This window comes from Dermacentor andersoni, chromosome 6, assembly GCF_023375885.2.
Source record: "Dermacentor andersoni chromosome 6, qqDerAnde1_hic_scaffold, whole genome shotgun sequence".
Taxonomy (NCBI): Eukaryota; Metazoa; Arthropoda; class Arachnida; order Ixodida; family Ixodidae; genus Dermacentor; species Dermacentor andersoni.
The window spans coordinates 40571562-40597677 of record NC_092819.1 but is presented as its reverse complement, the minus strand read 5'-3'; the positions used below and the strand labels follow the sequence as shown (position 1 = coordinate 40597677).

The window sequence follows — 26116 nt, the reverse complement described above, 5'->3', positions numbered from 1 at the left end:
TAGGGGATTGGCCAAGAAATGGGTGGATTATTCGAAATTATTATGGAGCATAAATTTCCTAATAGCTATTGAAATAGCATTGAATAGCGCAGAATTACCTGTTAAATAATATCAGAAAGGTTATATTGAATGAGTAATAATTAATTTTCGAACGTTCGGCAATGCGCGCGCTGCACGTGCACTCCGCCACGCGACTACTTCGTCTTCAGTCCCAGCTGGCACTTACGTAGATTATTGCGTTGCGAGCGCTGTGGTATAGACCTGCAACGCTACTGGCCTGCTAATCGTGCTAGTCAGGCCAGCCTCCTGAGACGCCTAGAGTGCTCTCTCTTTCAAAGCTTCGCTTTCAGGTAAAACTGACAAGCTTGTTGGTCAGTTTCGTACAGTTGGTGCTTTCCGCCGCGAAGGAGGTGAGCGAGAGACGCGACGCCGCGAGCGCTTTCACCAATGAGAGAGGAGTGTTCAGTGACGTGCGCGAAGCTCAGTTCCCTGCAACACCCCCGGATATGTATTGCCCTCAGCGCGCCGTTAGGGTACCTGCCTGTAGGGGAAACCTACGAGTCACGGGCGGGGAAACACATATCCCGCCCGCAGTATCGTGCAAGCTTCGTCGCGTCGGGGTCCTGCCTCGTTTTCCCCTTCGTGTGTCGGTGGCAACGCGGGCCACCGCGTCGCATTGACCAGATGGTCTTTAAGATCACGGCGTCAGGAGCGCCGACGGCGGTGCCTCATTGCAGTTGGCCGTCAAGTATATCGACAGCTTGCAACCTACAACTTATCAAGTTCGTTTTTTCTTTTTCGTGGTTGAAATACGTAGTACAGTACATTTCATTCCATCATTTGCATCTGGTAGGTGCTGCTGGATGCACGCTTTCCATTAAGTCCTTTGGCATTCTGAACGTATTCTCTCAGCTTTACTTGCGCTTTTCTAGACTGCATTGGGTACCTTGGAATCATGCTTGCATTTGAGAAAGCATCGAACATAGTTGCACTCCACAGCTCGCGACATATGGGCCAAGCTTATCCACAGCATAGAAACCGTTTCAATCTTCGACTTGCAAATAAAATCGTCAAGAATAACAAGAGTGCTCCGTTTTAAACTTTTATGAAGGCGATATTTTACCATAATTCCGCATCTGATTTTAATGAGCCCTATTCTGATTTTATGGCAGTGCCATTGAATGCTTTAATTACATTCCTAAATTCCAGAGCTTATAATTCTGGCTTATTGCAACATTTATGAAATGTAGGCTCAGTCTAGGAATGTGCATGGCGAGTTGTTCAGACATCAAGTGGCAAAAGAATGATAAGTACAAAAAGAATAAGAAGACAGAGAAAACTGATTTCCTTTGATGTTTAATCACATGAAACACAACAGCTCGAGATTCCACATTGACCCTGAATGTTCTTAGCGATGTGGACAAGTTGCATGGGCATACACACATTTGTGTGTGTGTGTATATATATATATATTTATATATATATATATATACATATATATATATATATATATATATATATATATATATATATATATATATATATATATATATATCGATTTCCCATGAACTGTGCTTAGCATCTGTGTGAACATAAAGACCTTTGGCACCCAACCATGCACTGACCATAAAAAAGGATAAAAAAAAGGATACTAAGACATACACACACAAATTTGACATCCAACAAACAGTTTACAAAAGAAATGCACCTTCATAGCTCATACACCTGGAACGCATGTCAGGAAGATTAGAAAAAAGTGTAATGTTTACCCAGGATTTGAAAGCATGTTGCATTGCTTAAACACACTGTCACAGTATAGAAGTATGAGCAGGGCACTGAGGCCGTCATGGACATTGCGTCTCCAGGCTGCCGCTGCTGCTCCTGGGCACGCCGTGCGTTCCCGAGTGTGCTCGACAGGGCCTGAACGTGTTGTCGTCGTATAGTATAGAATTGTGCAGCTAAGGCTTGCACAAAAGAATAAGCAGATAAATTTTTAGTTAAGTGCATTGCATTTCAATGCTATTTCACAGATCTCAAGAACTTTAAGGAGGTCTGCACGAGAGATCTCTTGAGACCTCAAGAGGGCCTCAAAAGGTCTGAAATCACAAGTGGTCACTATAAGTGAAGTTTGCCACTGCAGAAACATCGTAACCATAATGGCAGAGCCATTACTGATTACAGAACTGGCAACAGTGAACAAAACTTGAAGTCACTTACAGAGAACAGATTACCTTTAGGTTTTGAAAGTAAATTCCACAAGGGTTAATAAATTGTCCTGTCTTCCTGAAATTGAATCTTAAAGAGTCAATAGAAACCATACATTCACTCACAACTCACACAGAAAGAAAATGCAAAACAACAAAGTTGCAAAACAAAGCACGACTTGAGAAAAGCATGCACTTGATTAATTACTAATGTTCTGTTTCCATAAAAATATGCAACATTACAACACATAGTAAGAATTCTGACAAACACACAGCAACAGTGCACCTTTATTAAGATATGTGTGATGCAAAATCAAAGGAAGTGAAACAAATGTGCGACCGTAGAATATGAACTTGTCAGAAATCGTTTGCAATTCATACTGAATTTGTACATACAGTTAAAGGGACACTAAAGTGAAAAATGATTTCTTCTGCAACAGTAAATTACCTTTCTACAACGCCAAAACCGCTCTTACCACGATAAGATGCTTGGTAAGCCAAAAAAAGCACAAGAATGAAAGACGGGTGGCGACGCCTCCTTGAAGTTCCCGCACCTGGTCGCTGTGATGTCATGGATTTTGATGGCATCTTATAGGGCCTACATAAGTATATAGTGTTACTGATTGACTACATTGTGTTCTAAAGGAACCAAATATTAAACATGGCAAGTTTCGAGAACCTTTACTCAGCCATCGCAGCCCAAATGAGAAAACATACTTTGGAATCCCTGACGTCACGCTGACGTACCGGCGTCGGGGTTTCGGTGCGAAATTCAAATACTGATACTTCAACCTTCATTTTCTCATCTAATAATCAAACTATTATTTTGAAATGACAGCCTGCAGGGTTCTCAAACAATGCTTTGTTAGTCTAAACTGATTTATTGTTTCGCTTTAGTGTCCCTTTAAGGATAGTCTCATAGCCATCGCAATAAATGACCACTAATGATTTGCCTTGTAGAAAGAAAATGAAAATACTGAGAGGTTTTCCATATGCCATTGATGAATTTTATGCCAGCACAGTTTCAGACATTATCTTCCTTATGACTTTACATAGGTTGAAAGGTATACTTTTTAACTCATTCTATATATTCTATACAAAATAGTCATTTAAAGTGGAATTAAATGCAGTGATTCTTCAGAAACTCTGAATATGCTGGTTTACACAAGGTACACCATCTCAAACTCTCAACTGAGTGCTGGTGACGTTTCTAACTTAACATAATTATGCACACTAACTACACACAGTGTAAGCAGAAGGAAGGATATGCCCAGCTCTGGTGAAATCTGAATGGCACTTGACTTTTGTATAAAGGTGTTCCTTAGGTCAGTTGATGTTGAGGTACATCAATGCCTACTAAGGTAATGGAACTAGTTTCTTGGTGGTGTGATCTGCAACAAATAGTGCTACAAACCAGCCAGAAGAGAAAGAGATGATAAGTGAATGTTCAACCTGATAAGACAGACTGTTCTAACAGTGACACGAAACCAAATGAAAAAGTAAATGCAAATAACTAAGGTGATTGAAAGAAGTAGAGATAGAGCAGAACCATCCCATATATATATAAACAGTCTTCTGTGCTGCAACACTCATATTCTGTATACATGTGCTTACTGTTGTTCCCTGGTATGCATTCAAACATGGGACGATCAACATTATTTTTGTAATCTTTTTATATTCAGTACAAAGAAATATATATGGTCAAACTAGATAGAATTTGCTTCATCTTCCCCCCAAAAAGACCATTACCATGCAAGTCGTGTGCTGAAACCTTTGTTTACTGCATAAACAAAGTGTGTTATGTGAACGGAGCTTGTGTGATCTTCCTCAAATTATAGTGAAACTCGATTTTTACATGTGTGTTTTACATTGAACTAAGTCAAGCTGCTTCTTGTATTAACTGCAGGACAAGCACATTGAGGCCAAAATGAGCAAAGCTGTAATCATGTGAAAGCATCTGTCACCTTAAAACAAATAAAAAGATAGCAATGCTTCATATTGGTGTCTCGTTACAATACTGCAGAACTAATTAAGATCAAGCAGGCCAAAATGGTCCCACAAAGTGAGCTATAGGCAGCAATGTTGGCAGAAATATTGAAAAAAAATATGAAGGATCGCTAAGGGATCATTCAGAATTTGTGCTGCCAGTGAATAAAATTCAGTAACAATAAAGCTGGGCTCGACATTTAGGTCACCTTATAGAGAACACGAACACACAAAGCTCATTTCCCATGATTTAGATGCGTCGCTGCAAGCTGCTGGAAGATGCCAAGCTGCCACTGAAGCCTAAGCTGAGAGCCACGCGATGCAGCCAGTCCACAGTCAGTGCCCTCAACTCAGGCTCTGCAGGCCCACAATTGATTAGCACTTCAACACCTGCATAAAAGACAGGAACTAGGGCCAAGAACTCAGCCTCGCAAAGAGAAAGGTGAAGCTCAAGAACAGATTGGGCAAGTTGGGACCAGACTTGTACGTGGGCTTCTGCATCCTATTGCAAAAAAAAAGAGAGGAAAAAGCAAAGGAAACGAAATTAGTGTGAAGTTTAACGACAAATGTGTTTCCTTATGTCGCAATTTACATTAAAGATTTTTGGTATCACTTGAAATAAAAGTTGTTTGCAAATAAGCTTGATCAAGAGCACCATTTTTCTTGCTTGATACCTTCGAGCACGCAAGAAAGTAAAATGGGATATTAAGTATAACAGGAGTATCTGGAGGGAAAAGATGTCAACAATTTTGGCAACCCTGTTGCAGCGTTTATGTGTCATTTGCCACCATTCAATGACAGTGCCACATTTAGAGCGTAAACAGGGACGTACCTCACCTGCAGACCCTGTCTCTTTATTGTTGGCCAAAACTGTCGTTATATCACTCCTTAATCCTGCCTTAGTGTTATATACAAGCTGAAAAACAGCCCACATCTCATCCAATCTTGTATTTATCAGCAACTCCGTCGGTGATGCTGCATATGGGGCTGCTGGTGTGTTTAGGCAAACACTATGTACAAAGTTTGAGTAAGCAAATTCTAAAATTAGCAAGGAGATCATTTATCATTTCATTAAAACAGTGTTCACACTAGCACAATCTAGCAAATGCCAATGTTAATTAATAAACAAAATTTTCTTTACACCATGGGTCTGAAAATGGAAAGCCTGGTATAATCATCAGGTTATCATGCATGTAGGTCACAAAACAGACCTGTATCCTGAAACCACAGCTTCTCAGCAGTGAGAATGTGTAAGTGTGCCAAGAACTTTGGAGGTTTTATCAATAATTCTGCATTCTTCTCCTCAATACAAACTGACATAGGTGTAATTCCAGGCAAAAACACACATAAGACCCCTATATTTTGACTTCCACACCTTCTCAAAAACTTTTCTTACACATCCTGACGTCAAATAGACTCTTCCTGCGTCCTTCTTCAAAATCTTTGGCATGGTGCACTGCCCCGCACCACCGAGAGATCTAGGCTCCCCATGTGTGTGTTGCTGAGTGTCACTGGGCTAGCTAAATGTTACCACGACAATATGATGTTCAGCACTATATATGCCTTTAATGCTCTCACAGTGCGAAGCAACATGCTCCACTGAAAAGTTTGGAGGTGATGCCAGAACTACCTGTGCCAATCTGAGCAATGCATTACAAGCTGTGGGATGAGCTTCATGGCAGAACAGCCATTCCACAAGTAGCGGATCCAAGCTCAAGTACTTACTGGAGTGAAATTTGTTATTTGTTTCTACTTTTTTTTAACTAGTCACTGATACCACACCACGAGCAGAGCCAAATTCCAACGTGGCAATAAACTGAACAATGTGCTATAAACAGAGTAAGGAAAATTTTAGGCTCGCTGTGAAACCGGCCCTATAGATTAGAACATTTCCAAGCGTCGACCCACCTTGAGTATGGAGCTTCTGCGCTGGTTCTCCACCTCTGTAGGCAGTGGGGGAGGCGAAGTGCCGACGCTGTCGGCTAGCGCTGCGCCTTCTTCGGAGCCCATCGATGCGCCCTTCGACAGGGAGGACCTCTTACTAGCGACGCTGCTTACTGACGACCTCTGGTGGCGCAGGGTGCCTGCTGCTGTCGAAGGCGGTGCCGCGGGCACGGGGGCCGGCATCGAGTGCCTCGTTTTGCGCCGCTTGTACTCGGACACCATGGACTGGATGGCGCGCTCGGTGACGATCGAGTAGACGCGGTCGGGCTGCAGCGCCGACTCGGACGCGGCCGCCATTTCGGGCTCGGAAGAGTCTGACGACGAGTCGGTCGCCAGTAGTGGAATCGGATGGCGAGGCGCTGGTTCGGACCCCGCAGCTGAGCCGGCGCTCTCTGCCCTGCAGCACGAGAGGTGCAGTTACCTCTAATGAGTGATAGCAGGGGCTTAATGCTCCAAAACAACATCCAGGCTACGCGAGACGCCGTAGGGGGAGGCCTCCGGACGAATTCCGACCACGTTGTATTGTGGAGACGCTGACCTTCACGCGTCCCCTGATGTCGTTTTCTCCGCATGGCCTTCGCTTCTCTTAGCATCCGGCTTCCCCGCATAGCACACACACGGCGGTGTCGGGTGTCAGAGCTGTGTAGTACGATAGTACGACGAGCGATGGCGCAGTGTTCCGATGCTAGCGCTACTGAAAATGTGGGTGCTCTGGCGTAACGAGCGCTTACTTCCTCCTCTCCGGCAGCGGGTTAGCAAAGTTCGCGCACCGAGCGCGCGCTCGTAGGTACGTTCCGCGGGCGCGAACTGCGGAGGGCTTCCGGATCGCTAGAATGCGCCTCCGTTTACAAGACTACATGCCGCGAACGGCTTTGGCGTCGGGCACGGTCCATCATTACTCGCTCGAGGAACTATTCTACGTATTAGCTTACTTATTGCACAGAAGGTGGAATAAATGTGTTTTTGCGTTTCAGCTGCACTATTTACTGTCTCCTTGTTCCATAGAGCGCTTGACACCCCGCAGCATTAATGTACACCCATAATCTTAGTGGAGAAGTCTCTTGCGCTTGTACATTCTGCTCTGTCGAAAACGCGGTCGCAGCGGCCTCGAATCTAATTCACGGCAGAACGTCGCAGCAATCGAGCCATGTCGGCAGGTGCGCAATGACATTTCCATATATACTTACAGCGCAAACAAAAGATGTTTTGTTAGCACTGTAGGTACGGATGCAAATGTACCGACTCGATCAACTAGGTACGGTTCTTCAATGATCTTTCGCCAATTCTGACAGCCGGGACACGCACTCCCCAACAGTAAGCATTGAAAAGCGGTTCATTGACATCCTCACGAAGCATACGTGCCTAAACTAGCACAATACATTGCTAAGAAGACAATTATTCGAACACTTGGCGCGTTTATGAGCGCGTGTGCGAACGTACGGAAGAAAAAATTGCTCAGTACCCACCTAAAACAGTAACAAGACGAAACATATATTTCAACATACATAAGCGACGTAATTACATGTACAAACTCGCTATTTAGACGCGATGCACCTGAGACACTGCAGGACTAGACGATAGCAAGACGTCAGCCAATCCAAACCAGCACCACGGGCGCCGATAAGACAGACACCTTGAAGCATCAGTTATCGTTTCGCGGTCCCACTATTTAGCCACAGACCCTTATCGTTAAGAATCGTTAAGGCGACCTCACTACACGACAACAGGCCGAGACCGGTGACCTACCTGATCGTCACTTTCACCTCTCTCTGAACAGGAAAGAAGAAGATAAAAGTTGCTCACCGCGAAATGCGTCTGTCCGGCAAAATTTCCGGGAGGGTATCCGGTTGCGCCATGAGGAAGAAGATGGGCTGGTCGCTCACGCGGTCCAAGATAGCGCCTTCCTTGGCCTCGGGAGAAGCTACCCGCGCGTAATGTGCGCAGAGCTCGGCAAAAAGGGACCGTAGCCGCCGGTACGGATTCCACTCCTCGCCGCTAGCCTAGAGGCCGGAAGGAAAATAAAGTCAGTGCGCGCAGAGCTACAGACGCAAAGGTCTACGCTAAGCCGAAGCGAAAGACATTAGAAGTAGAGAACCATGCTAACAAGATCTCTAAACATTCTCACTCCATTTAAAATACACCCTTACAGTTGAAAAGGAAGAAACTCGCTCGAGATCAAATGCCCAAGTGTACATTCCCTAACGCTGGCTTCACTGCAGTTTGACAACGCCACGCAGCCAAGCAATCTTTAGACTACACGAGCGAAACAAAAGGCATGCCTCTATGCGGTCCCCGTAGAAACTTATAGTCATCGCGTTGTAAAAGAGACGAATCGCCGTCATCCACCGCCACTGGTTTGTGTACCCCCATCCAGTGAACATTTCACTAATTCTAACAGGCCTTACTCCTGCACCTTACTTTGCCATGCCATTACAGTTACGAGTGACATCACAGCGGCCTAACACCCCGACTCGCCCATGCACGGAAGCATCAAACCAGGCAGCTGCGCATCAGGTTTCACTCCCCCCCTCGTTTTTTTCTTTTTCTCGCAGAGATCTAACGGTACCAGACTGAACACACCAACGAAAGATGTACGGCAATGTTCCAGCGTTTTGATGAATAATCGGCCACAGCATTTTCAATGCTCATTCTCGACAGAGAGCGCGAAAAGAACAAAAGTTCACTGAATATACGCGCCAAGAAGTTCCATCTGTCACTCGTGCATGGCGCAGTAAGTATGCCGTAAAATTAACTTACGTCAGGTTAATAACATTACGTTATTGACACACGTACATAGTTTATCTCCTTTTTTTTCTTTTGCGGCCATTTTTCATCGTCTAACTGCTGTTACAAAGTTATCGCTTGGCGCGCCTGCACACATTGGAAATTTACAGCATGTTGTCGCCGATCCGATCTTATAGCGAAAAAGTATGATCTGATCAGGTTGCGCGTACGACGTGAACGGTGGCGTACATTGTCAAACACACGCGAGCACCGGCGATTACGTTGGAATGTACGATTAGTCACGTATAAATAGCCGGTGCACTTGACCCTTAGATAAGATTTCGACGGCCGAAGCCTGCGTGTTTGCCGCTAACACTCTGCTTTGATCTTTTCTTATTTTCGCTGTGCACAAGCTGGCCTAATAAACTGTTAACTTCTTAACTCCCGCCTGTCGAAATGTCTGATATGTCTAGGTCATGACAACGTGAGAATACCTTCAACGCTTCGTGAACTTGTTTTTTCAATGAAGTTATAAGCCACTGGTGAAAGCACATGCCCATGTTAGTGATTACGGACGCCGTCGACATACTGTGAAGAGAAAATGAGGAACCGCGCTATACGTACTTCGCTAACACTCTTCCTAGCTCTCCTGATGCTCAGGGATTCGGAAATGTGCCTCTCTTTGCGCAACCGTCGTCGCCTCCTCTTTCTCCATTGGCACTTATCCTCATCGAAGGAGTCGATCGGTGCTTTTCCTCTGTTTTCCCTGTCTTCGAGTGGTCCTACTTCAGACGATGACGACGACACGTTGCCGTCTTTTCGTGCGGGATGAGCTACATCCCCGCACTTTCCCAAGTTCTCCACGCTCTCTTCTTTCTTTCCATACTCGATGCTCTTGCCTCTTTCGCCGTGACTGTAGACAATCTGGGCTACGTCATCCTTGGCGCTCTCAATCTGAATTACACCTTCGCCTGTAGCTGCGTCCCGCTCAGGTTCGTCCCGAACCACGGTGTCCCGGACCGTCTCGTCCTGGCCTGCTTTCCCCTCGCTCTCCTCCTCGAAAGCACCAACAGCACTGCCATCCTTCGTGGCTTCTTCGCATTTCAGCGCTTCTTCTTCCTTCCCGACAACGTCATTCTTCTCTTCGGCTTTTTCGTCCTCTCCTTTAGAGTCTTCGATTTCGTCTTGAACTTGCCGATCGCCTCCCGCGCGTGCTCTTCGCTCGGGCTCTTCGTCACCTTCGCTGTCCTCACCTTCGCTGACATCGCCTCGGTCGTCGTCGGAGCCTTCTTCTCCATCCCGTTTTCCGTCGCCGGCGCTTTCGGGAGACCCCCCGGACGCCACGAGCCGATTCACCACGTCCATCGTGAGCGGTTCAGCAGCGGGTCGGCCCAAGCACAGCTCGAGCAGGACCACGGCCTGAATGGCCCAGCTGATGGCCGCCTGCTTGAATAGGTTGGCGGCCACTTCGCAGCGAGCGACTTTCTGCACCAAGAACTTGAGGCCCGGCCTTTCGTCGAAGTCGGTGGCTGTGTTGTAAGATTCCTCGAGCACGGACAGGAGGCTGCGAAGCTGTTCCAGGGGTATGACTTCCAGCTGACCTGCAGTCAAAAGAACGCATTGCACGCAAAAAACCGCGTAAGTCGCCGAGTTTTGAGCTAAATTTAAAGGATACAAAAAAAGAAAGAAAAGAAAAGAAAGAGGAAAACGACCTCAGCATTCGCAACTAACACCGCGCCACAATTCGTTATCAAGCTCTGCTGCCTAGGCAGGGTCACTACAAGCTTCAGTAATTATAAAAATTGTGTGTAACAAACGCTGCCCCCTCCCGCTTCTGCCGGCATAACCTTTCAGTGCGAAGGGTGACAAGGATGTATCCGACAAGCTGAGTTAATCTGCCAGCATCCCAGAGAGCCCTCTTATTTTGTTTGTCCTACACAAATTGAACGTTGTGCTCATAGCTCACTCGGACTATCGCCAGTTGGCTTATGACTCAACACTCGACTTCACGCATTCAGGCGCCATCCTAAGTATATGAACATTAATTATACTTCGAACACTGCAACCATAAACTACGCCGCAAGAAATGCAGGAATGTTAGTACATCCCAGAGGTCTCACCGGCAAGGCGGTACTGCCCGGGTTGTTCCTTGCTGCGAGCGGGAGACGCGGGGCAAGCGAGCACGCTGGCAAGCGCAGGCAGCCGGAACCGCGTGCTTTCGAGCAGCAGCGTGGCTAACGTCTGCAGTAGAATCTGGTGCGATAGAAGCCCCACCACCAGCTGCTGGAACGGAACCCTAAAACGAGAAAGAGGACGGGCAAGAAGAAAATGCATCAAGCAGCATCGTTAGTGCGCAAGGAGCGGCCAAAAGCAACGGCGAGTACGCAATATATATTACAATTGGATCATATTTCTCTTTCTCTCTCTTTTGCTCTCTCATATGTAGTGATAGGTGTTACACTTACTGTCGTCGTGAAAGTATAGTTGCCGTAATTTGCAGTAACTCCCATGAAGGACCACTATACTGCCTTAGTTACGATACAGATAAGATTTGCACAAAAGTTAAGCGAAAAAATGGAGGGAGAGAGTGAGAGGAATTACACGCCGAATGTCCAGTGGCAATTATCTAAATGATGCGTACGCATTTGCTACTAATCACCTGCTGTTTTGTCGTCGTATGCCATGTTTGGTATAATTGCGAGAAACACTCCGAAAGAATCATGAAACGGAGAAGCGTGGTTGCAACATCGAAATGTTAACTGAGACCAGTATGAGACGACGAAGAGGCGAGTATAATAGCAATGTTTACGCATGTTATACGATGGTGCGTTTTGATGATGCCGCTGCTTCGTGGAAGAAGAGCACTGGTCGATGTGTGCCATAGTACGTGACGTAATTGAACAGTGTCACGTTTGGTAGATCTCGTACGTAGAAGTGAACGATGACGCTGCCTCTTCTCGATGCGAACCATTATCAATCGTGATCGACTGTACACCGGCGGTGGCTGCGTATTGCGCGGCTGCGTATGGCGCGGCCGCGGGGGGCCCTACCTTGAAAGCGATCTGAGATGGGGACACAGGCGCCCAGTACTGATAGCTTTCGTGTGCGTTGTGTTATCGCCGCTTAGTTCGCGCTAAAGCGAGAGGCTTTCAAGGTCAAATCGCTCGCTGCTGCAGGCCCTATCTTGAGAGCGATCGTCTATGTGACGGACGGGCGGGTTTCCTCGTTGGGTAGGATTAGAAGTACTTACACATTCAAAAAAGCCCCTTCAAACCGTTTGTAAACTCTAAAGGACATCCTTAGACTGAAGCAAGGACCTCCTTAGAGCACGAAAAACATTGTTATGTTTATCATGACGTGTGGAACATCGCGCGTACGAGCTACGAAAGAAGCACTGATTTTCGACTACACAAAGACAACAGACGATTGTCTTTCTCGCTACTGTCTCCGTTCATCGGACGTTAGTGAACGTGACGCTGCTTGCTAGTGAGAAGACAGCAGAACAGGCGACTTGGCAGGCTTGAAGATTAGACAGGCTATACAAAACTACAACACTGTTGGGGATTCACGAACCTGTTGGAATGTGGGCACTCGGCTTTAATAAAGGCATGCGTGGCTTTTCAAGCAGGGGCAAATGCGCAATTTTTCAGCGCGAGCACCGCATAAACACAATCGGAGAGTATCATATTCAAACGTAAAAAAAGAAAAGAAAAGAGAAAATCACCCACAGCGGATAGAGAGTTATCGTTAGAGGAGAGCAAACGAACGTTAACTTATTAAGTGGCAAGAAAGAAACTTAAAAAGGGAAATAATAAAGGGGAGGGGGCACAAAAATTGTTCGACGAAGTATTAAAACGATTAATTTTGCTAAGCCCAAGGATGAGAAAATAACCCCGCCCCCCCATCCCTATCTCCCGGTCCCGAAAAGCGAGAACTGAACTAGCAACAACCTCTGGAGTGCTCAGCGCAGACGAGGCGAGATACAGATACGAACGCTACGCTGTCACGGATTCTGCGGAGGAAAGCAGCAACGGTTCGTTTCTCGCCGTTTCCCGATACAGATGCATCGCTGCCCACGCAGTCGTATCACGCCTTCGATTTCTTTTTTTTCCCCCGTTTTTTATCGCTTTCGACTTCGCGCCTGTGCTGGGAACCATCCGTTGCCCCCAGAGTCGTCGACGCATCGTTAAACTCACATTAGAGGCTAATCAAACAGCTCATTGTACTCGCGAGATCGTTCAAGGAAAAATACATATAACGCGAACAAAACAAGGAAATAAAAGGCAAAGAACGCTAAGCAAGCAGACAACCGGCGGCAAGGGTTTGAAAGAGGGCGTTGATTACGCCGGCTCGAAAGGGCAGAAGCAAACACAACAAACACCGACCGCAAAGAATAAACACGAAGCACGAGAAAGAGCTCAAAGGTAGCAAGACAGACAGCAACCCAATGAGCAACCCAAACAGCAATGAGCTGTTTGTCTTGCACAGCGTAGAAAGCTAAATAACACCGATTCCCTGAAAACACGCGGGAAAAAAGAAATTAAGTAGTGGGCTGGGGAGCGGATGGGGGTTAGAGGATTTTGCCAAATGTCATTCCTTCACTCTTCTACTCCTGCAAGCCGTTTTAAACCAAGCAACGAGAAGTCAATGAAAGCTTAGACGATAGACGTGCGCAACGCTAATGGAAGAATGCAAGAACCACGCCAAAGCGTGAAGCAACGTACAATGTTCTTGATGAGCGAAGTTAATCGCTGTGAATGGGTCTCCGTTAATTCCGGTAAAAGAAGCCGTAACCAAGGCAATTCGTTGTTCCATGACGCTCGTGTTCAATGCAGTCTTTGTGTGTTGTGTTCGCGCTCACCAGGCCGCCATCTTCCTCTTCTCATCAGAGGAAGCAATTACGTTTACTTTAGTAGAAGAAAATTAATTTATTGAGGATGACGATCGCTCGTCCCTACACGAGCCTGCCGTACGTCAGCCCGCGCTGTTCTTGTGACGACGTTTCCATTTAAATTGCAGGCACCGCTATCCATTGTAACTTGCCACGCCTGTTCATTTCCCTACGCAAATTAAATCGAAATTGACAAATGATCAAAAAAGAAAAGAAGCCGCAGTCTCGCCCGAAAAGCGAAGCGTTGATAGCGATAGCGAAGTATTGGTCAATTACAAGATATAAGGTTCGTAGTATTATCGGAAGTATAAACTGCAGTAAACATTCGCTAACTAACTAAATTTACAAGGATGGTGTCGCAAGCGCACAGTCAAGTATGAACAGATCCCACTCGATGACCGCGAACGCTCGGTGTCACAGCACTGGCGTGATGAAGAGTGCCGGCAGCGAGGAGCGAACGCTTCGCGCTGCCGCTCGTTTCACTGCGTCTGTGAAAGTAAGCCTCCGTCCGTGTATTTCTTCTGCCCGTTCGTGTTGATTTTGCGCTGCTTGTCACCGTGAACGTAAACCAACTTGCCCAACTTTCAGCCTCGTTACCGAAACTTAGATTACGCGACCTCCACACTAAACAAGCGAGAATACAGCGCGCAGGAATACACGAGCCCAAATCTCGACACGCCCAAACTTTGCACCCGCCTTATATATTACCTCCCAAGTATGGTTTACGGGCCGCATATGCACTCAGCTGCGCCACAGTCATGCGCAGCCACGGCCGGTTTAGAGGACGTGATCTGCAACCCTAGAGCACGCTTGATCACGTAACCTGCGACATTAGGCACACGGGAGGACGGCGCATGGGTCGCTCATTCGTTTTCCCCCTGGATTCTATACAGTACATCACATCGAGGCAAAACTTCACCTGGAATGTTCATAAACTGCTGTGGCAATAAAATAAAACTGGCGACACCGCTTTCTAACGTATGACTTTCCCGCGTTGCTCATGTGCTCGCAATGAGGTATCCTTTACAGGAGCAAACCTGAAAGTGCGTGAAGCATTTCCTCAAGCGAAAATGCGTTAAATATCCGTCACGAAACGCAAGCGAGTGGAAGCGTAAAAAAAAAAAGGACGAATCTACAAGGTAATATTTCTTTCAAAGGAATCGACTATCCCACAAGCTTAAAACAGGTGCTTTATTGTAAATTCAGGGACACACGCGTAGTAGTATACTGAAGGCCCGAGAAATTTCGCTGAGCTTTTTAAGTTGTCTGGCAGAAAATTTGTCGCCCCTGAAGCCCAGTATTTTTCCTAGGGCGAAACATTTTTTCCCAGAATTTCAAGAAGACTAGATCACTTGCGGCAATAAGTCTGCAACTCTTCATCAGCATATGTATTTTAATATACTGGATAACACTAGCCACTCGAGGGAGTTGGTCTAAGTTCATGGCGTAATTTTTGCGGCGCCAGGCAACGAACTGCGGAAAGAAAAGAACGAAGGGTTAGCGAAAGAAGGACCAACACGAGCGCTCGCGTTTGTCCTCCTTTCGCTAACCGTTCGTTTTCTTTACTTTTCTTTTGCGCACTTTGGTGCTTCGCGCTGCAAAAATCACGCCATGTATTTTAAGATATATATCATGGCCAGCGCAAGCTACAAGATCATCTGGTGAGCACACGCGCATAGCTACAAACGTATTTGAATCAAAACACACGAAACTGTTTTTCGCGTGCAAAATGTTTACGCTGGAAGCGATCGTGCTAGATATAAAAGAGCCAGAAGGAGAGAAACAAACGCACCGGACGACGTAGTTGCTGGGGTGGGCTGCCGTCGCCGGCACGTGGTCCCTGTCAGGCGGGTGTAGAAGGAATATGAAGGAGCATTCCTGGTCGACCGCTGTGGGCGCCGACTCCGCCCGGCACGAAGGAACGTTCATGGTGGCACGCTGGGCGTCCAGAAGGAACACCTGCACGAGACGCGCTAGTCTACGACACATGCATTTCCTGGAGCGCAGTCGACGACGATAGGTCGGAATCAACAGTATACACGTGGCCCAAAATACCATCACGAGTACGGAATCGCAACTACGAGTCGCAACGTAGTTTAGGTAAGCTAAGTGTACTCTGCGTAACTTAGATACTATAGCGTTCACCGATCTGCAAACTGTGCAGTTTCGGCTGCTTTCTTAACGCAAGCGGGGATCATGTTTCCAAATCGCTCGCACAGTCGCGGAGGTATAGACACAGCCATGCAACACACGAAGTGCACGCCGAGATCTGCAGGAGTGTTTGGCCGCGACACAAGAGCGAGATAACAAACAAGCGGGAACACTGCACGTGAGACTATCTCCTTTTTTGGTTCAAGAGAATCCCGCGCGCTCCCGCCTTGTTATTTGCTACGACCATGCAGCTCTGCTTCCCAAACTGTACCGTTTACACTGCCAGATACGAAGTGACAAGCCGATTCGTGGCCAAAATGCGTCGCACAACGCTTACTCGTTTGAGGGCACTACTATTCAAACGGTTTGCGAGGTGCGATCGCGAACAGGACATCACGTGCAGAAGAGGTACGCCGACGCAGTGCGCCAACGCGCCGCAGCAGCCCTGACCTGCCGGCAGAGCTGCCTGAGGCGGTCGGCCTCCTGGCGGGTGCAGTCTCTGCGGACGGCCACCTTGGCCTGCCCCACGTCGCCGTAGAAGTTCTCCGAGCCGGCGTGGAAACACACCATCAGCTGCTGGGCCGACAGCAGGGTGGCGCGCGTGGCCCGCCACACGCTGGACGTGGCCACGCGCCAGAGGTCGGGAGACAGCGAAGGGCCGCCGCTCACCAGCAGGTGCCTGCGGGCAGCAGAGACCAACGAAGCAGATTTGGCGTCGTTGCTTTAACGTGTAACGTTACAACATTACGACAGGGTCAACGTGTAAGGAGAATTGGTCGTTCACCTACAAAGGGACACCCACACGAGTTTCCTTAAAAATAAATAAATAAATAAATAAATAAATAAATAAATAAATAAATAAATAAATAAATAAATAAGCAGGCCTTGTTGATGACGAAAAATTCGTCGTGGTTATTAAGGAACTAAACCTGGGAGCATTAGAGGATCGCGATTGGCATTACTGCCCTACAATCTTGGCTAACGAGGTAGATGGCGCGTTGATGTGCGATGCCGATTAACATGGCGGAACGACGCAGCAGGAGCATTTCCTGCGACCATTGTCCGCTTCCAGTTGCAGACTTCTGCTATATTTTTTAAAATTTATTCATGATACCTTACAGGCCCACCGAAGGGCATTGAGTAAGGGTGTTACAGTTGGTACAAAAAAAGAAAAAATGTAGCATCAAGAACGGCCGGTTAAATAAATATTCCTTCTACGACGCGTGAAACGCAGACATAGAAGAAACGCAGAGAGCGCCTGTCGAAAGTCGGCAAATGAAGGAGCAAATCACTTGCACGTAATTTATCAGGGGGAGATACAATAACGACAAAAAAAGCAAGATAAAACGCCTGAAATCACAACCAGGTCAGCGCACGTGAGCTGAAAAAAGAAAAAAAAACTTGTTACGCCCTGCGATAACGCGAAAAAAGGAAACTTAGTTAAGAAATTACAAAAAATTAACCGAACACACTCCAGTAGCGCTAAACATATAGCAAAATTAACTTTTAAAATTTGCACACCCTTCTGGTTACGACAAACGCGCCAGAGCACAACGGATGCAAACGAAAAGCTAGACTCGCCGTTTCCAAAATAAAAGTGCATGATGAGAGCGCGAAGTGAAGTCGGACGGCGTGTAGAAAATCCTGGAGGGTGGCACGCGGCAAGGTAGCCAAGCGATTTTATCACAGAACCACCGTGCACTTTATACAAGAAATCTCATCACTCCAATACGAACTGTACGAGAATTTAACCGGAACTAAAGGAGGCACAAAGCGGGCTTGCTGTACAATCTTGCCTGCAATAAAATATGAATATCGTGCAACTTAGCTTCTTCTAAAGGTCCCTTCCCCACGGCACATGTTTTACAGAGGTCTCTCTTCGAGCAAGTTCCTTTACACTCTAGCCGCCATTGCGTCTAATAGACGATCGACTGTTTTGGTAGCGCAAAGTAACTGCCGCTATAAAAAAAGAAAAAAAAAAGCGAGACGACTTAGGCTGAAGCTCCAGACGAGGAGACGAGTCCGTGATGCTGCTACTGGGTGTTCGTGACGAATGGCGACTGGACGACATCCAACATGCCATATACTACAGGTTCCACGCAAGACAAATATATAGTATTGACGGTCTTGAGGACACTTTAGTTTCTGGAACTACTACGACACAATGCGAAAAATATCACGAGGGAGGTCTGCGCTCCTTCCCGGCTCTTCATAGTCCATACAGAAAGACAAGAACGACACGCACCTCTTCAAAATGGCGTGCAGCTTTTTTTTTTATTTTATATAACAGCTTCAGACAACTATTTAAAGAATCGCGCCCACCACGCGCTCAGCTATACCACAGAAAAAGACTCGGGGTCGCGGAGAGTCTTCGACAGTACAAATTGGACTGCGTTCTCCTCGTAATCCGCTTTTGCGCCTCTGAAAATCCGCAGCAGATATGAGAGAGCAAAGACAAAAGACAGACTCAAGGCGGTTAGCGGTGAGAGAATGTGGCCGCATGTGTAGGCAGGCGGAGAAGGCGGCGAGGAGCAACGCAATGGTGCCCGACGCGGGCCGCAACGAAGGAAGGATCTCTAAAAGATTTCCACGTGCAAACACACACGGCGCGATCGCTTAAAGACGCCGGCAGGAGGAGTCGCGGACAATCATCCCCAACCACCGACACATATAATCCGACATATCCCCGCCAGAGTTAAGCAGTCAAGAGGCTCTAGCTATTTCGTTTTTTTTTTTTTCTTCATCTCCTTCTTCTTCCTTTCTTTTATTCTTTTCTTTTTCGGGAGAAGTCGCTCCGTGTAGGCGGGATAGCGTAACTCTAGCGGGATACCGTAACCTTCCAGATAAAATCAAAGAAAGAAAAAAAAAGGGGGGGGGGATAATAGGAACGGCGAGAAGACAGTGCGACAGACGAGCAGTAACAATCGCCCACTGAAAAGAGCAGCCCACGGTTTCGCTCAAGCGTTTCGGGGGTCGGGGTCTCGGCGGGGTTTTAGCGCCGCCGCAGCGGTGACGGCGGTCGCAGTGAAACAAGAACGCGCTCTCGCGCGTCGACACGGGAGAATCTTAATCCAATTTGAGAGCCAGCGGGAGACAGTCGGCCAAGTCTCGAGACAGCGTCGAGCACGGTGAACAAAATCACGGTGCGCTGAGACGCGCAGAAGCAGCGGCCGCATTCGGAGAAGCTTTGCCGCAATTATACAGAATCGCCACGTTGTCGTTGTTCATTTTTCTTTCACTACCGTCTTACGGTGGAGAAGGTGGCAGCGACTTTTCTTTTTCTTGATCTTTTTTTTTTATATCGTGTAGACATATCACAAAAGCGCAGGTTATAGGGAAACCGGCACGTACCTCGCCGGCCGGTGAGGCCTCAAATAACGGCTGTTCAAGCAAGCGCGAAAACCACACCACGATGCCGCCAGCAATATTTTCGAATAGATCGAGCTATCGTGTAGCAGCAATCTTATACGACAGGCAGCAATCTTATACGATAGTCTCTGACAGCGAACTGGTTAATGACTAAGAAATACACACTTAAACAATACGTGTCAAGTGCACGAAGCGAAGTGAGAAGCATATATACAGGAGAGGCCAATGCATGATATAGAAATGACGAGGGTCCAGGCGTGGTAAAGGTGCACAACTGCCGCAGCATAACGGTGCCGATAAATCATTCGCAATCAGTTTTCGACAGTGAAAAAATAAATAAACTAACACAGATAATACTGGCAATACGAATAAGCGTTGCACGTCGACTGAAGCCCGGCCGTTAACGCGGTCGCCCATTTGTCGCCACATGCAGTACAAATCACCAGTTCAAGCACGGTCGCCTGTCGGTGTCCTCCACTTCAGCACATACTACAAAGCAACCTGCACCAAGCCATCACAGGGTGTCAACGGCGCTCGATGGTGCAATTCCTTACTTCTCTTTTCAGCAAGCAGTTGGGAATGTTTTAACAGGCGCGCACAGGATTGTCGAAATCGCTTCTATATGGCTAGTAGTACGGGAATGATTTCGACAAACCTGTGCACTCACTCGCACAAGCGAAGGCGGCGCGTCCCAATTAGGTCGCGTGCTCCATGCAAAGGAACTCCAAGTAACGCCCCACACACGTACGAAGCCGGACGCCCGCCTTGCTCAATGCTATACAACACACATATACACGTGCGGCACTTAAACCCGGCACGACAGTTGCAAGCAAGGGGATCAGAGCTCAAACGGCGCATACGTTAACCAAGAGGCCGAAGAGGCACGCGAGGCAAGCAAGCGAACTCGGACTTCCGCATGCTTCCTCTTAGAACGGGGGGAAGGGAGGGGGGGGGGGAGCAGAGAACGTCCCGCGCAATACTGCATGTGTCGCAGCAGGCACGCAGCTGTCCACGTCACCGCTAATGGGGCGCGGTGAAAAATGAAGCCGGACCCGAAGACTAATTTCGCGGAACGAATGGAGCAGGAGGGAGGGGGGGGGGGGGGGCGGACAAAGCGAGCATGCATGCATGCCAACTGGACACGATGCGCGCGCTACCGGCCAGTGGCGAGCGCGACACGTGGTCACTCACTCCCCGGCGGCATATATATACTGTACCCGCCCGCGCTGTTCGCCTCCTCTTTACTGTTGCCTCGGACTCAGGGACTCGGGGGGCTGGACGCGAAGAACACGACGAAAAAAGGGTTGACCAGCGCCGTCGGGATTTCGCGCGCTTAGAACTCTTCCGCACTTTATCATTTGTCTTGTGCTTCGCACTTGCATCAGCCCCGAGTCCGCGCTCTACAGCTGAGTGCGCGCGGCAAACGCGGCGGGCGCGCGTAGAACCAAAGAGAGCATGAGAATTTAATAAGCGACTCGGGAGGGACGCGGCAGTTGCGCGAAGCAAATTGAGCGCGGGTTGAGAAGCTCGCGCAGGGCTGGGGAAATGCTGGAGGGGGGATGGGGGAGGGCTGCAGAATAGCGGCTAGGCGTTAAGGAGCCAAAGCGGTAAGGAGTTTATAGAGAAACGCGAAGACTCGGTGTATTGCAGGCAAAAGACACGCGGGTTCGGTACGTTTGTGCAACAACGTCCTGCTTGGCGCACTCGTCGAGATGGAAATCAACGCTTGGAAGAGAAGCCACGAGAAAGGCAACTGTGACGGCAGCATTGTTCGCAGCCTTCATTTCGCTTGATGCAACCTACGACCGCATGCACGATCGACAATGGTATACGTTCGACAGACGGTGCCTAGTTTCTCTGATGATTTTTAAGCCCTATAACCAGAGATGACGTCAAACTCTTTTATGTGTTAAAAGTCGGTGATGCGAGGAAGGCACACGTGCGTATGAATCGCGCAATCGGATACGTATGGGGTGGCATTAAGGAATGGCGTGGTAGCTGTTCCAACAGATACTTAAGAAACCAGACTGATAACGTGCGATCCAAATGTAGTCAGAAATCTTGACGACTCGCATATATGACAAAGAAACGAAAACTTTAGGTGAATAATTGAACATGGTGCTTTGCGAAATCACTGACAACTTTTGTTCGAGCGAAGTTTAAGAACACTTGCAGCTGCTATGACATCAAGGATCGACAGAAGCTGACAGACAACGTCATGATAAGCCACAAGTTTCTGCGTACTCTTCCAGAAAGCAGACATCCAGAACGCGCGAATTCAAAATCGCGAAAGAACCATACCACTTTGTGAAACGTCCGTGTCAGCACAACAAACTTTGGTCAAGAAGAAAACAATAGTGATAACAACCACATGACAACGGCCAGAAATTTCCGATGACCAGGACGCTAAAGCGAGCCTAAACAACGCTTCGACCTTTGCCTGGTTCCAAATAATGTAAGATGGCTTAATGCTACAATATCGATTCAATTAACAAAAATAACCGCCGACGCTGTACCCATTCCTCACGATCTGAAACGCAGGAAGCGACGGGCACAAGTTAGGGAAACGCGGTCTCATTTATCTCGGCGCCGACGTCGCAAGGGACGCTGCGACCGATGGAACTCTCGCGCCAAACCTGTGTTTAGAACAAAAGTCGCGAGCCCTCAAAATACTTGGCGAGCCCGAACGCGCGACGACGACTCTCGGGTCTCAAATTCGCTCGCCACAACCCCGCTGCCTAAAACGCACGATAGCCTCCCCCCCTCATCTATAGCGGCGCGTCTTCTCCCGACCCCACCATCCAACTTCACTCCGCGCAACCCATTCGTCCCCGCGCGACCCCTTCAAACAACACCCCCAAACACAAACAACCACGGACTCAGCAAGCTCCCGCGAATCGATCTTCGAGTGGCGGCGCATCCCGCAGTTCGGAGCGATGCGTGAACACGCGGTGCGAACAATCGCAATGCTCGCGACGAAGGAAGAAGTCGGGGGAACAGGGGCGGTGCGTTACCATTGCAAAGAGAGAGCGCGCGAGGGAAACGCTTCCGTGCCCCGAGGAAGGATGCAAGGGTTCACAAGTTCCCATGCGAATAAAGAGGATGCCGAGGAGGGAGAGAGAGAGAACGGGCAAGGCGGCGTCGAGTTGGAAGAAAGCCATAACTCGCGCGCATCCACGCCGAAAACGTTCAAATTGTTCCTCCCCCCAAACGGAAGGGGGCGCACGCGGCGCCGCAGAAAACGTCCAATTAGTTCTTTCTCTTCTTGGCTCTCACACACTCGTGCCGTGGCTACCCGTTTAAAGGGCGTTCGTTCGCCTATATATCCCCCCTCCCCCCCCCCCCCCTTATGATCATCTGTCCCTGGTCTTCTTCCCGCATACTTTGCCCAGCCTCTCGCTACTCCCTCCTCAAGTATACTAAAACAATCCCAACGGACGCTGGCGTCAGAGCTCTCTCCCTCCTTTATTTCCTATTACCCGCGAAATGGCGCTTCGAAAACCAAGCGCAGTCAGCAACGGTCCGCGGAAGGCAAAAAGGAGTCGGAGGCGAAAGGGCTACAGGACGCGAAAGGCGACAAAGGAAGGAGGAGGGTTTCTCGCGCTGAGCGTTTTAGAGCACGCGTTCGCAAGTAAGGGTGCGACACGAGCCCCGCAACTTTTCCGGGCTATTATGCGCCATCACTTCTCGATGCTCTTTTAACGACAGCCGTGAGCGTGCGACGATCGACAAAACAACAACAAGCCACGGCGGCCTGGTTTCGGTCGTCTATTCTGCGGACGCATTTTTCCTTTCAAAAGCGCACGTCCCCGTATAGCATCACGAAAGCTATATAACGTCGTTCGTCGTGTGCGGGCGGCGAAGACGAGAATTTGGCTTTTAGGCCGGCGAAATGGGCGTGTTATAGCCGCACTGCGGCTTACACGCTAAACAGCGCGGTCACGTTCCGCCGTGGGAGCCGGAGCTGTAGCTGTTTCCGTCACTTGTCGGTATGGGCGTCAGTTTTGCTGCTCGTTTTCCCCGCCTCACCGCTAACGCCGCCATCGCTGTTGTTGCTGGTGCAGCGGTGCTGCTTTTATCCAAAGCGTTTCTCGAACGCCTCGTTAAAGGCGCGCCCTGCGCGAGATGGAAATAAATCTATGCACGCGGTTCGACGGGTTTTCACGCTCGTTCCTGGCGAAAACTGAGGCGCGAATAGACGTACGAGCTCGCACCACCGTGCTTACCTCCCCGCCCCTCCACGCTCCCACTATAGCTGTGGCGTTCCTTATACAGCTTGAGAATTAAGCACAAACCACCCTGTCTTTATTCTGCCGCTTTTCATTGTTATCATAGCGCCGGGGCCTTAGTTTTCACCCAGGAGAAATGTTATGGCTGTCCATGGCGATTACCAGTGGATTCCATATAGCCGCGTACACTAAGCCCGTGGGTATTGCTCGAGCAATATAATATAGCGTATTATTGTGTCTTCAGACAGTCACTTGCTTGAAGCGACATTTTGCTTCCCAGGATATTCATTAAAAAAACGCGATAATTATCAGAACTGTCTCTATGGCATTTTTCATAATGCATTCTTACGTTCGTGTACAGTGGTTAAAAGTACACAAAAAGCTTCAAAAGCATACTATCTAGCGCCAGGAGGTCCCACATATTTCATAACGTTCAACTTCACGGTTATCATTTTTCCCCCGCTTCATTTGACACAGACTTCTGTAAAAAGCCAGCCAAGAAAAAAAGAATGAAAGAAAAATAAAACCAGCCGCGCGATGGCTGCAGAACCCGTTAAATGACTGCGATCCCTTGCTTCGCGGAATGGCGAAGAGAGGACGCCGCACGGCTTCGCGGGCTACGTACAACGCACCGAAAACTTCGCCCCTTTGGCAGCGCCATAGGAGTCGCGAACGAACAAAAGTTAGCAAAGTTCGAACCGGCTTAATTGAGACTCATGGATCACGCCGCCATCCCCGGCAACGAAGTCTGCCCGGTGGACCCACGCGGTGTGCCGCAGAGTGTGGCCAAATTGGGCAACGCGGAGCCAACGTCGACAGCGACGGAGCTCCCAAAGGACGAACGGCAAACAACACCGGCGTTAAACCAACCCACCGGACAGCCGCCGGCGGTGATGTTGCGGAGTTCGGCCGAAATGCGAGCTGAGGCGAACGGAAAACTTAGTCTCCGAGTTGAAAAAGAAAACTTCCCCAACTGGGAAGAGTGCTCCACTGTTGGCTCCACCAGCCGAGCGGACGCTTCGCCGATGTTCTGCATCGACATGTTCGGAGTTGTGTTATGTTTTTCAGAAAACGTTTTTATTTAGTCATACACGAAGCGTATGCACAGCTTGGTGGTTGAGGATGCTCTGCTGGTTTGAATCGCTGAAGCAATCGACGCTCTGCGGCTCTGCCCATGGGTTCAGGTTAGCGGATGCGATCGCTATAGGGTCACGGCGGCCTGAGCGGGCGAGGACGGGGCTGGCACCTCAGCGGTCCTAATCAGATAAAGCGATGCGGCTCAAAAAAAAAAAAAAAGCTTTAAATCTAAGGTTTTACGTACCGAAACTACGATCCGATTACGACGCACGCCGTATAGTGGGGCACTGCGGATTAACTTTGACCACCTGGGGTTCTGTGACGTGCAACTAAACTAAGTACACGAGGGGCGTTTTAGCTTTACGTTCCCATCGAAATGAGGCAGCAGCCGCCGCCGCGATCGAACCCCAGACCTCGATCTCAGCCTCGCAACACCCTAGCCACTGCGCTATACAGCGTCGGGTGCGATATCAGCTCGCAGTGGAGGGGCACAGCAAGTTCGGCATGTATAAGACTACAGGGAGAGACAAGACTTTTGGATGGAGGGGCCTCAATCGAGGGTGCGCGTTGGCCGTTGTATAAATGCGCGCGTGCGTGGATGGCCACGAGCCGGCACACATCGCGATGCATACAGGAGCGCGCATAACAACGTTAACACTCCATTTCAAAGCAACGCTAAAAGCAGTTTCTAAATTGGGGCAAATTTGGTTGATTACGTTTTGACAAGGCAGCCCAGCCCGCATGCTGTTTGCTTAGATAAAAAGACGACTTCCTGGAAAAATAAAATAAAAAGTCAGGATTGAATTTTCGCGCCCAAGATAACGGCGCCTATGACGCAGTAGCTGCGTGAACGCCGTCATTTTGCAGTGCTCAGGTTTCTTTTTTAAGTGTCCTGTGTTGTCTGTGCAAGAAAAGCATGCAATTTCAGATGTGCCAGGGTAACTTGCCACTCGTCCACAAGTAGTTAAGGTTAGGAAATTGGAAGAAGGCGACCAGAGAAAGAGATTGCAACGCTGTGCATGTTCTGCGTCATTCCTATAGCCAAATATCATTAAAATAAAATCAATTTACGGCTGTCACAGACACGGAAGTAGCGGTTGACACGATAGAAGGATCGGGAGAGGGCCTATCCTTTCAGTGGTCTGTGAACTCGTCCTCTCCCCCTATATAAGGGCCCTTTATCTATACCTTTATATGCAGCACAGATTTGCTTTTACGGAGACTTTCCGCTGTCGATTTTGCCAGCTTTAGAAACTTATGTGATCGAATAAACTTGATCGAATCGAGCGCCCGTCTGTTTTCCCATCAGAAGTATACGTGGGCGGCTTTGTTTGCGGTGTATATATATATATATATATATATGGCATCTTGCGCAGCCAGAAGAAGGCGGCGCACCACAATTTTTTCGTCAGTCGCATTTTTGAGATCTTGCGGCACCCCATATTTCAACAACTCAACAAAAGAGAGATCCATTTCGCGTAGAACTTGATGCAGAATTCGTAAAATCGTGGAACGAGCTCCAATTCGTAAACGTTAGAAAA

At 48.3% G+C, this 26116-nt stretch overlaps 1 protein-coding gene across 1 annotated transcript in view; it reads right to left on the bottom strand.

The window, feature by feature from the left end:
- Positions 1–2478: 2478 nt before the first annotated feature.
- Positions 2479–26116, bottom strand: part of LOC126521943 (brefeldin A-inhibited guanine nucleotide-exchange protein 3) — a 101956-nt gene continuing 78318 nt past the window's right edge. Inside the window, exons 30-36 of the mRNA XM_050170688.3 lie at positions 16351–16579; positions 15542–15708; positions 10979–11154; positions 9483–10459; positions 7938–8134; positions 6099–6531; positions 2479–4692 (exon numbers count right to left, since the gene is read on the bottom strand). Coding sequence (XP_050026645.2) covers positions 4441–4692; positions 6099–6531; positions 7938–8134; positions 9483–10459; positions 10979–11154; positions 15542–15708; positions 16351–16579 — 2431 coding nt within the window. The 3' untranslated portion in view covers positions 2479–4440. The remainder of the gene's footprint in view (positions 4693–6098; positions 6532–7937; positions 8135–9482; positions 10460–10978; positions 11155–15541; positions 15709–16350; positions 16580–26116) is intronic.